We start from the raw sequence: 12,643 nt of genomic DNA on the forward strand, positions 1-12,643 counted from the left end.
TGCCTGTCTCATAGTGCCTTTCAGGAAGAAATGCTCATGGGGCTCAGTTATCTTTGGATCAGGTCCCAGAACATCTCAAGATCTACAGGACCTGGAAGAGCAAAAATTATTGCATGAACGAAATCCGGATCCTGCCGCTTCTTAGATAAATACATTTAGATGATTTCAGTAAGACTGAGATCCAGCCATGATGCATAAATGCATCATCCTGCTAATTTGTGGTAAGGCGTGTATTATTTCAAGTCATTAATGAGCAAGTTGCTAAATACAAAATCTGTATGGAAACTATAATTACACCTCTATTCAGCTGAATAATGGGGTTTTTAAAAATTGTTTATTTTAGTGTATCATGTTATTTTTATGCAGCAAAATGTGAAAAGACAGCATGCTTCTGAGTGAGTCGAAAAACATCCTAAACATAAATACCATCAGCCTGATATATCAAAAGCAGGTAAATGGTATTCTCTGTGCTGCTCACATCTATCTTCCCTGCTTCTCTTTTGCTTGTCACCTGTTGTAATTAAAATGAATAAGGGTAGCTGGCTCATAAAATGGAATTCTTAGGCAGGTGATGCTCCCAGTTAATGACCTGAAATTTCAACCTCCATTTCTGGGTCCGCAGAATGTGGAAGAAGTGATTGGTGCATTAGATACAGAAGAATGATGAATTAGATACAGAAGATGCAGAAGAAAATAGTAACAAAGTCAAGACAGAAAGACAAGGAGAGAAAACATACATCATTGGAACTCAATGTGTTTTATTTTCTTTATTCAATTCTTCCAATTTATTGGCCAGCAGCAGAAAACAGGAGCTGGGAGGAGAATCACAGTTCCGGAGATGGACAAACAGATGAATTATTTGTTGCTTTTTATATTTTTGAGAAGAAAAAGTGACTATACCAGCACTTTCAGTAATTAAACACCGTATTGTGCCATATTATACTGGAAAAGTCATTTATCTGGAGTATATATACCACCAAATAAGAAAAGAGTGAGCTGAGCTTTTTCCAGACCTGAAAACTATATAAACAGTCTCAAATCAATCTTTTTATGCTCTGCTTGATAAGAAACCACTATGCAATCTGACTACATCCTGCACAGCACAGGCCATTCTTTGACAATTCAGGCAGGCAGGACCTCATAACAGTAACCACACAGATTCAGATAAAGGCTCCCTCTGGGCCAGTATTCCATGCTCAGCAGTAACCAGAAGCAAATCATAGAATCATAGAATCATAGAATCGTTTAGGTTGGAAAAGACCTTTAAGATCATCCAGTCCAACCATTAACCTACACTACCAAGTCTACTCTAAGCCAATCAAGGGTAGACTAGACTAAAATGCTAAACAGTGAGGACAAGAAAAATATCTATAAGACCACTCCTGACTACTTTTCTGGGCTTGGACTACCTTCAGTCCATGGGATTTCCTGAGCTGGGTGTGGTTTATCTACCTCTCTCTGACTCTACCAAGAATTTGTCCCATTTCCCCTTCAGCCCAGCTAAGCTTTTGCTGTCCATAACATCCACTGGCAATAATTCTACAAGGCTGCTAAACCTTGCATGACAAAAATCACCTCTTTTTTCATGTTTTGAAGCTGTCTCCTGTTGGCTTGAATTGGACGGCCCCTAGTTTTTATGCTGGAAGACAGTCTAGGCTCCAGACCACTTGTGGCTTTGTAGATACAGCAAAGTATTGGTCATAGCTCTCATCAGTGGGCTCTCTCTCAAGCTGAAGAGTCCCTGACTATTCATGTTTTCCTAGTACAGGAGCCATTTCACATCTACAGCCATCTTGGCAGCCCTTCTCTGACTCTTTTCCAGGTCTACTCCAGGGAACCAGAACTGCACACAATATGCTAGGTTGGGGTGAACTGTGGGTTTATGCGGTAGCACAATGACATTTTCTACTTTGTTCTCAAACTCCTTTCCTAATAATTCCTAACTCTCCATATGACTTCTGACCACTGCTGGTCACTAGGCTGATGTTTTCATGAACTTTCTATTGTGATTTTCGAGGCTTGCTCCTGTATGGTAATTGTCAAGAGGCTATGAATGTTCAGGTGAAACTAGGATTTTTTTGCTTGCTATGTGCATCGCTTTACATTATCTGTGTGAATTTCTTCTGACACTTTGTTGTCCAGCCACCAAGCCTTTTCAGTTCCTTGTACAGTTTCCTACAACCTGTACTCGTCTTTACTCCACCAAATAACGTTCTCTTAAGCCAATTTTCTCATTGCACCATCTGATCTCTTTTCTGAGTCATCTATGACCACATTGAATGGCACAATTTTCAGCCCAGTTCCTATAGAACTCCTTTGGGAATGATTCTCCCCTACAAGAATTAAATGTTTGCACCTATCCTGCATTTTCTATCTGACGATCAGTTCTTTATTCAGTCTAGGATTTCTTCACTTATTCCATTGCTTTAGTTCCTTAAAAGACTTTGGTTAAGGATTTCACAAAAAGCTGATGGGAAATTCAAGTAGATTGTATCAATTAGATCACTCTTATCTACATGCTTGCTGACCCCTTGAAAAATTCATTAGAGGTTTACAAAACAGGATTTTCTTTTACGTAATCTGTGCTACTCTTCCCAAATGGGTCATATTGATCCACACGGCCTCTCATTCTATCCTTTATTACAAACCCTACTTAACTGTCCAGTGCAGATGTTCAGCTTACAAGCCAGTAATTGCCCACTTTCTGCATGGAAATCAGGGTAGGAGTGCAATATGGTTACTTACATCACGAACCATGAAATTTTCTTTCTAAATCTTTCTGTATGTACCTATCGATCGACTCAGTTATTTGTCAGACTTACTTTCCTTCTTTCTTTTCTTTCTTTCTTCTTTCCTTCCTTTCTTTCTCTCTTTCTCTCTGTTGCTTTCTCTCTATCTCTTTCATTGGAAAAGAAGTGTCTTCTTTAACTTTTTTTTTTCCCCAAACAGGGAAACGCTGCGCAAGTTGGTGATCATGAGAAAAATTTTACAACTGGTAATATATTTATAGCAATTTTTTAATCTTAAAAGCACTGTACACATTCATCTAACAAAATTCATTAATGTAACCTAGCCAGCCTAGTAAGTATAGATTTAAGATGAACTGGATAACCCTACACTTGATGTTCAACTTCCATTATTTTTTTCTGACAGATACTTTACCTGAGTTAGATGTGGTAACGGACTTCTGTTAGATTTCAGTCATCACAAGCAAGCTAGAAGTCATGTTTGCGCAGTTTAAACAGCCAAAGCTTTCCTCAAAAAGGGAAGGAGAGGAAGTTTTAACAGTACCTCAAAGACCACTTTTGTTGCTGAATTTAAAGCAAGTTGGTCTACTCTGTACTTCTGCTGAATGTGTTTGCCCATAAGCAAAGATGGATATAAAGCAACTCTTTTATTTGAATCCCAACCTCTTGTGCCAGCAGAGCCACAGCTGACACAAACGCATGTATTTAGACTGTTCTTCCAAATTTGCCCCCCGCCCTGTTCCTCATATTCAGATGTAATCTGGGTAAGTACACCATACTCTACAGTCTTCCTTCCCAAATACTAGAAAAAGCTATTCTGTTCCTCAGAACAAGATCTCTCATGTGATCAGTGCAAAATACTTGTATTAAAATCTTGTGATCCCAGGACTTCGGCTGTCCAGAGAACATTCTGCCAACTATGGAAACAGGAGGGTCAGCTGATCAATAGACAATGGATTTCTTTTTTATCATAGGATGACAATATTTGTCAAGGCCTAGAACTGAGTAATTGCTTTTTGCAGCCTAGGATTGTTTTTACAATTTTGCATTTGTACAGTACTGTATTTTCCTCAATATTTAGTGCTTTTTACAGTCACTTGCTTTTTAATTTTGGGTTAGCTTATTTAATCTTATGAACTCCTGAATAGTGCTCTGTATTTAGCAAAGACCCAACTTTCTGCTACTGAACCAGCATGGTAACCCAGAACAGAAACTGACCATTAGAGGGTTTTTTACATTTTTGTTGTTGTCACTGATATCATAAATGGGAAAAAATATAACTAATGAAAAGATACATTCAAGAAATTAAGAATTGCTGATTTTGATGGTTCTCATTGTGGAACAGAAATGGTCACGAGTTATAGGTACAAATGCATAAAATACATTAAATCTGTTGATTGAATATCATATCTGTGTTAGTTTAGTTCTTATTTCAGATATTCATTCAAATCATTCATTGTGAATCAAAGCATCAGATTCTTATCAGCTGTAAACTGACAGCAAATTCCTTTTAAATCAGTGGTACTTTGGCAGACATGAAGGGCTGACTTTTAGTTTTAATTGACATTACCAGACTGATCTTCTCAGATCCAACTGAAAACAAACACACTGGAAATAAGCTATTTATAAAACATACGGTTATTGTGATGTGCCACGGGAATTCCAGCATGTCAGATAATTTTCCCACAGGGAAAATGATAGCTGGATTCGTTAATAAAGATGGATATTTTGTCATTCCCCAGATAATTCCATTGTGTTTCTTACTATCATGTGAACTTCTGTCTGTTACTGCTTCTGTTTCTTACAGAGTTTGGAAAAACACTCATAATTGGCAGATATAAGACAGGTGGGGAAGATAATGAGCCCTTATCAGATAATCAGTCACTGGTCCCTCCATTTCTTTTTGTGTGGTATGTCAAACCCTGTCTTCCCATTGTTCAAGCAATACTTAATTTCCGCACAAAGCAGAAAAGCCATAGGCACTGGATGGACCCCAGTGCCAAATATGGCCCAGCCTTTGGGGTCAATATACCCTAGCCTTTTGTAGGCTCTGATCCTTGTGGATAAAAAAGAGAGCTTGGAATCCAGGTATCCTGAAATCCAGGTGTCCTGTAATCCAGGGGGTGTGTGTGTTTCATTAGAGATAAAAGGGAAGTCTGAGGGCTCCCTTTGTGAGTGGGATCAGGCATGGGCTGAACATATCTACTGATCAGACACGGGGAGCGAGACAGACAGAAAAATATCCGCCTTTTAGATCTATGCAGTTACCTGTACCCCAGTTGCTTCTATGACCTCCACCCACGAGTTAGGTCCTTTTGTGCTAAGGGCTTCACAGGGACGATCCCTAACCCAGAGTCTGTACCAGCAGGCAGCGGCTTGCAGCTGTGGATAGCGAGGCAAGTAATTTAATGAGGAATTTGACCGGATGCAGTGAAGTGGCGATAGTTACAGGCAGCCCCACCTAACAGTGAAGGGCAGCATAGGCAAAAAGCATGAAGCCGCCTTTTTGAAAAGCTTTCAAGAAGGGAGTGGGCTCTGCACTGCAGATGGGTCAGGACTAGAGTTCAGCCTCTGGCACAGGGTGGGGGTGGTGAGCAAATTGGAGCCAGACCCAAGTTTTGAATGGGTCTGAGAACAAGGAGCGATTTTACGTGTATGTAACACAGGAAGGGGAACCACTCAAAAGCAGAGAGATTCCAAATGATGGTCTAAAAATATAAGCAATGTGCTAATATTTGTTGAGGACAGCAAAAAGGATAATTGGCAAAAAACCAGTGAGAGTCAGTTATAGCAGTTTTATAGGAGTGAGCTGGCAGGAAAAGCTGTATATTTAAGAAGTCGAGCAGAGAGGCACTTTGAGATCTAGATGCAGCAGCCCACGTCTGGCAGGCCATAGCAATTAGTAGTGAGTTTTCAGATCTCACCATCTCAAAAAAGGTGCCGGCAATTTTTTTCAAAGATGTTATTAATCACATTGTGCGCTTCCCACACCACTGGGATCTACTGAAGAATTCCTGGAGATGTTATAAGGGAAGAAAAGAAAGGAAAGCAGAGCCGAGGGCTACTGAATGATCCATATCATCACGCTCCAATTATTTGGCATTTATGAAAGATGCTAATTATAATTTAGTATTGATTACCTCCAGGGTAAAAAAAAGAAAAAAAATTCTCATTATTTGCCATCACGCGTTTGATAAATCCGCAATGCCCAAAGCAAATACTGACTTGCACAACTTAGGGGTTTAGCAGATCTTGGTTTTGCCTCAAATTCATCTTCCGTCTGCTGCGCAGCCGGGGAGCTGAGCATCCTTCCGTAAAGCCAGACGCGTTAATTAAAAGACGCCGTCAGAAAGGGCAACCCGCCCTTGAGCTCAAGGCAGGCGGGCTAAAATTCTCATATGGCCACCGTGGTTTTTGTACCGCGTCTGCAAATGCCGAATTTACGATACCACCCTCCCCCCGCCTCGCACCGACCCCGTTCCCGCCGCGGCCGCGGCGGGAACGGGGTCGGTGCGAGGCGGGGGGGCGTGGCTTGCGAGAGAGGGGCGTGGCTTGCGCACAGGGGGCGTGGCTTGAGCAGGGCCAGCCCGCCGTCTCCGCCTCCTTCCTTCCGCGCATGCGCGCGTGGCCGGAAGCGCGGGCGGGGGGGGGGGGAAGAAGGGCGGTGATGGCGATGGCGGAGAAGTTCGACTCCCTGGAGGAGCACCTGGAGAAGTTTGTGGAGAATATCCGGCAGCTCGGCATTATCGTCAGCGACTTCCAGCCCAGCAGCCAGGCTGGTCTCAATCAGAAATTGTGAGGGGCCCGCCGCTCCGCCAGCCTTTTTTCGCTTACCAGGCCAGGCCGCGGGGCCTTTGCCCCCACCCTCAGCCTGCTGCCTCAGGGTACCGGAGGCCCTGGCCGAGGCGTCTGTCACCCTTCCGCCGTAGCGAAACGTGTCGGGGGGTTTCGCCGGGGTCTCCCTCGCCGGGTTTCGTGTCCGGGGTTAGGGTTAGCGCAGTATGTCCCTTTTTGGCTAAAACCCACCCGTTTTCTTTTTACAGGAATTTCATGGTGACGGGCTTGCAGGATATCGACAAATGCCGGCAGCAGCTTCACGATATCAGCGTGCCCTTGGAAGTTTTTGAGTAAGTAACTTTGTACCTGGAAGGGAAGGTGCTGTAGTCGGTGGGATTCGAGGTAGCCTGTTGTTGCAGCGGGGATATTTTCCCTGAGGACTGCTTGTTTCTTAAACTCCACCTTCTGAATGCCTCACGAGAGTATGAGCAGGCAGAAGGTAAGAAGTACCTTCAAGCCTGTGAGAAGGCAGAAGGGTGAGAGAAGTGATAAATTATACACCTGCTTTCAGATTTTTTTTTTATTTTATATTGACTTCACACACATCGGCAGTAATACAGATTCTGCCAATTCTAGCGATTTCGTAAGTAAGCTTTCATTTTGGAAATACACTTTTACACTAGGTTAGAATCAGTATTTAAAGTTGTAGGTGAAAATAAATTAGGTCAGTACTTAGGTGTTTAGTTTCAGTAGTGGCAATCTTCTTGTTGGCAGAAAATGAGAACAGTAAAAGCAAAATCATGAATGTAGAGGGAGAGCTATACAAGACAGTTTCTGACAATATAGCTGACAAGTTAATTTACTAGCGTTTCTTGTAAGTCCAGATGTCACTGGTTTGCTGTATTCTGGTGCGTTACTGGCTATATAGGACTTTTTTTCAGTTGGGCTTTCACTCTATCTGTAAATCTGTGATGGCAATCTTAAATGGCCTGTTTTCTTTATTCAGTGATGGAATTTCCCTTTGTCAGGCACTTATACTGCAAAGCAAAAATACACTTATAGGTTTACTGATACAGATGTGTTAATTTTTACTGTTTACTATGGTACGTACACTTCCTCCTCATCCTTGAATTGCTGGGTGCCGTATTCCTGTGTACTTATTGCTCACCATATACCAACTAAGCCGCTTTATGGTTAGCATGCTCTTGGTTGGAAAAGGACTATTTTTCTTCATTCACGTGTACTTATTGCCTGTGTGGAGCTGGGTAGTTACATTTTTTGTTTGCTTTTAATACTTTTTTCCAAGCTCCAGACTTTCTGCAAAGAAAGATTTAAAACAGTGTGCCAAGACAGTTCTCCTTGAGCTGTCTTTTGAAAATGGCTGAGTTAAACTGTGTTTTTTAAAATGCAAATTTCAGATAATAGTAGTAACAAAAAGGCAGCAAAGTGAATAATTCTGTACCTTGGAGAACATCCTAGTAAGAACATGATCATTTATGTAGTATCTTTCCTATTTTCAGATACATAGATCAAGGCCGCAATCCTCAGCTTTACACTAAAGAGTGTCTGGAGCGAGCTTTGGCTAAAAATGAGCAAGTCAAAGGAAAAATTGACACAATGAAGGTAAACCAGAAATAATGGAAGTACTAATGTAATAATATATTTGATAAGTTTTTACTTCTCTGTAAATATGTGTGGGTTTTTCACTTGTGCAGTTATTAAATTCCGTTATTAGGTGATTTGTATTAGGAATTGCTTTTCATCCCTGTATCTTAATTGATGCTAATGCAGCCTGTTCTGGAAAGGAAACTTGTAATTCATCCCACAGTTGGAGATGCAGATGTTGCTATGAGTTTATTTTGGTTAAAGTTGTATGTAGCATTACAGATCTTTGGGCTTTTTTGTTGTCATTTTGAATACTAGTGAGTACCTCACACTGCTACAGATCTGTAACTGTGATGATGTGTGTAAATTTAGAAATAAGCAAAACAGAAGGGGTATTTTCTGGTCTTGAATGGATCTTAAGAGTATTAAAATGTCAAAGGTGCTATAGAATCATGAATTAATCTTTATAAAATTAACTCAAGATGTATGCCAGTCTTTAGGGTTTCCTGAACTTGTACTTTCATCTAGTATGAACCTAAGCATTCTGCTATACCGTTTAACTGCTGTAATTACTGTTGAAAAATACAATCAGAAAAGGAAGTCTGGTGAGAGAAAGGGCTGTTTGTGTTTCAGAACATTCTTTGGCTGAACTTAAAATTAGTGTGGAGGATGGCAATTTGTGCTGCAGAATGTAGACGTATCTCCGTATGTTCTAAGCTTCTTTTGATGCGCTCTGCACTTGTAGAAGTTCTAGGAAGAATTATGTATTTCTGAGCCAGGTGTGAGCTCCTTTTTGGAGGTGGAGGGGATTCCGTACCAAATCAAGAGGACATCTCCCATTATCAGCTTTGCTTAATAAGGTCAGACAGATACCAATGCACAACAGTTTACCAGAGAGGTCCAACTACTTTCTGTTTCTTAGGTGAAAATGCTAGTTAACTTATGGGAAATCATAGGCATTTTAGTTTGCCTGGTGCTTTCCTAGTGGATTTCACTTGAGCATTTTCTGTGAATTTTGTAAATGTAACTTTCTGTGTTTGTGTGTGTGGTTTTGAGGGGGTTTTTGGGTGCCATTCTCTTAGATCACCGAAATGTAGAACTGTGTTGTGTGCAAACATTTTTGTTCATCAGATAACATTGCTTGATGAAATATAAATAAATTGTGCAGATGATGTGTATATACATTTTTTTCTCTTTCCAGAAATTTAAAAGTCTGTTAATTCAAGAACTGACAAAGGTGTTCCCAGAAGACATGGCAAAGTACAAAGCTATTCGAGGAGAAGATTCTCCTCCTCCTTAAGTTGGCCTTTGATAGCTCTAAAATTGTCAATTCCATAAACTGACACAACTCCATAAAAACATTGATTGGAGAGAGGAGGAATCCAAGCCTTCATAACAACTGTCCTAAAAATGTTGGTGATGGACTGTCAAGGAGCTTGATGATTGCTGATGGTTCTGGTCTGAAGCCACTGAATCTTCCTGAAGACTTTTACTCAAAGGCTGCAGCTGAAGTTTCCTATGGTGATCTGTTCTCCTTTCCTGAAAGGTTTTGGAGATATAATTGCCTGCAGGTCATCAATATGTAGCATTTCCCAGAAAGTGCATTCCCAGAGCAGAAAATCATGTGTTTTGTCTTCTGAAAGGTGTGCTTCAGGATTGTGGGCTCATCTGCCTTTAAGATAAATGTATTTATTATACTTGATTTTTTTTTCTCATTTGTAAATGGCTTTTTTATTACAGTACAAACAATTGACTGCTTTCATCGTGCCAAATTCTACTGAACGGGAGCCCGTCAAGGGTTGCAGTTCTCATGTGTCATAATGAATTGCAGCCAAGAAAACCTTCAGACATTTTTGTTTCATTCTATGAGCTGCAATGCAGATGGCTGAGGATATAGAAAGTGAGCATATTCGGGGACTAGCTCCTCAATGTTAGTATTTTGTATAGTATTTAATGTAAGCTTTTGTTTAATTCTATTAATTTTCTGTAAGCATATTGTTGAATAAAAATTTGAAAAAAAAATTAAATTCTAACATTTTTCTGTTGCATGCTACTCTTTGTAGAATGAACTGAAAGCTGTGAAAAATAGCATATTCCTCAGTCTCACGGTGATAGAACTAAAATGTATACCAAAACTTGGCTGTTAAAAGTTTTGTATCTGAAGATAATGTCAACTTGGTATTTTGGTTTTGTGGGGAAAACTTCCCCCTTAGTACCTGAAGCAGGAGATTTTGGGTATCAGTGATGGTGACCTGAAGCGTTTCTGATTAGCTGTGAACTCCTCTGTGAAATCTGTAACTCTTCACACGTAAGGCAGTCCTGATGTAAAATAGCACGTTGGGTTCGCTACCCAGGGGCGTAGTGCATGTGCAGGTGACTAGTTTTACGGTGGAAGCAAGAACGCTTCTTTTAATCTTGAGGATTTGTGAAACTTGAACCATTTGTGCTTAACATTTGTCCTTCCAGATGTAACTTCACTTTTTTTTTTTGCACCAGCCAGTGAATTTATTACTTTGCTAACTTAGTTGCTAAACGTAGTGGTTTTGGGCAGGAGGTCCAAAATAGCACCCTGTGCACGTGCTCTGTAGCAGAGCTACCTAGTCCATTAAAGACCTTAATGGGGATTTAGGTATGTTCGAGTTGGTGCCATAGTTTCCACACCTGAAGTACTGTCTGTGCTCAGTCACCTGGCTGAAGCAAAGCCCACCCATAATGCCAAGCAATGCTATACCTGACTGAGCTTTGGCATAACAAAAGGAGAAAGAAAAACAGGAAACTAGGTGTTCCTCTGCATTAGTTATTTAAGACGTGTTACCTGGCAGTCTGAATTAGTCTAATTGCTGCTTGATACTATCCTGTCCTGCCTGAGTCTGCACACTTGCTTTTCTTTGTGTTTGTTCCACCGCTAATCACTCTTTTTTTCCCTTCACGATTTCACTGTACTAACTTGGCAGAAAACAGCAACAAAGAAAAAGCAAGCCATGTCGGCATTTTGCTCTGCCTGGATTGCCCTAGGAGTTGTTGAAGCAAGGCTTGTGACTGGCAAGTGAGGTGTATACAGGGTGTGAGCAAAGAAGGTAAGAGTCATTTTTCCTGTATGTGTACGTGGTGGGAAGCGGAGCTTGAAAGCAAAAATGTCGGTAGCAGGCAGGTGAAGCTGTGTTTAAATGGTAGTTGAGAGAGAACATTTAAGGGACAAGAGGTCGGTAGATCCTGGTCTGGATACTGGAGCGTGCTGGCTCCTAGCGCCGACACCAGTTTGTGTGTCGGACTTTGTGGAGTAGCACACTTAAAAACCAGTGCTTCCTGGAAGGCTTATTTTTCTGTCTACTACTCATTCCAAAATACATTACTCTGGTTGTGCAAATTCTCTTAGAAATTCATATTTAAAAAAAAAAAAATCTAGGTAGATTGGCCTTGCCATTTCAATTTTTGGATATGTAAACTTTACAGGGTGTCTCCTAATGCTTTAGAGCATCCTTGGTAGCTTTAATTTTTGTAGCACCAACTTAGGAAAAAAAAAAAAAAAATGAAAGCACTCTAAAAATCAAATGAAAACAAAACACAGCACTCCTCTGTAGAGCAAGCTGGCATTTAGTTTGTAGACAGACTTCCCCGGGGAAGCACTGGAACAGGCTGACCAGACAGGTGGTAGGATCTCCAACAGTTTGGAGGTTTTTGAGACTCACCTGGAGCAGGCCCTGAGCAGCCTGATCTAACTTAGCAGCTGGCTCTGCTTGGAGCGGGAGCCGGGCTGGGTGGACTCTAGAGGCTTTTTCCAGTCAATATGATTCTGCGACTCTAAGGTCCCAATAAGAGTTTGTAAGTACAAAAAGGGTAAGGGGTAGGAGCTAAAGTTGCTGAAAGAGAAATTTGGATTAGGCATTAAAAACCAATCTTAGTGTAAGGCTAGTAAAGCAATGGTATAGTTTTCCTGTTGAGTTTCCATTAGAATATTCATGAGACATTGGTATAGTTGATCCTGTCTTAAAGCAGAGGGAGAAACACGATGACTACTTGGGGTCCTTTCCAGCCCTTTTTTGATCATAGGATTTTGCCATTCAGGGAAAAAAAAAAAACCCAAACCCTATGAATTACTGTAAAGTATTTCTTGAAAAGAGAGCAGGGATGGGGAGCAAGGACAAGAGGCAGTGGACCTGAGTTGCAATGGAGGAAATTTCATGGACAGAAGGAGCAAGTTCTTCGCTCTGAGACTGGTTTAGCACTGGAACAGGTGCTTAGAGTGGCTGCAGAATTGCTGCGCTCAGAGATTTTTCCTGTCTTGCCTGTGCAAAGCCTTGAGCAATCAGACATAGCTTAAAAGCACTTCTTGGGGCAGTCAGCTGGACTACATAACCTGCAGAAAATCCCAACCATTTTTTTTTTCCTGTGTTCTATGATTCTATTATCTTGCCTTATCACAGTGACAGGCTTTTGACTACTCAGCCTCAACGCTGATTTTTTTTTTTTTTGTTCTAGTATGCTGCAGATGATACTAGGTATTTAACCAGTGC

At 41.0% G+C, this 12,643-nt stretch overlaps 1 protein-coding gene across 1 annotated transcript; it reads left to right on the plus strand.

Moving 5' to 3' along the window:
* The first annotated feature begins 6,408 nt into the window (after positions 1-6,408).
* Positions 6,409-10,140, plus strand: MED10 (mediator complex subunit 10). The gene is made up of 4 exons (XM_009491486.2): positions 6,409-6,542; positions 6,791-6,874; positions 8,045-8,147; positions 9,331-10,140. Exons 1-4 carry the CDS (start codon positions 6,415-6,417, stop codon positions 9,427-9,429), a joined length of 414 nt encoding a protein of 137 aa, XP_009489761.2. The 5' UTR covers positions 6,409-6,414; the 3' UTR covers positions 9,430-10,140.
* The last annotated feature ends 2,503 nt before the right edge of the window (positions 10,141-12,643 follow it).

Source organism: Pelecanus crispus, chromosome 2, assembly GCF_030463565.1.
Source record: "Pelecanus crispus isolate bPelCri1 chromosome 2, bPelCri1.pri, whole genome shotgun sequence".
Taxonomy (NCBI): Eukaryota; Metazoa; Chordata; class Aves; order Pelecaniformes; family Pelecanidae; genus Pelecanus; species Pelecanus crispus.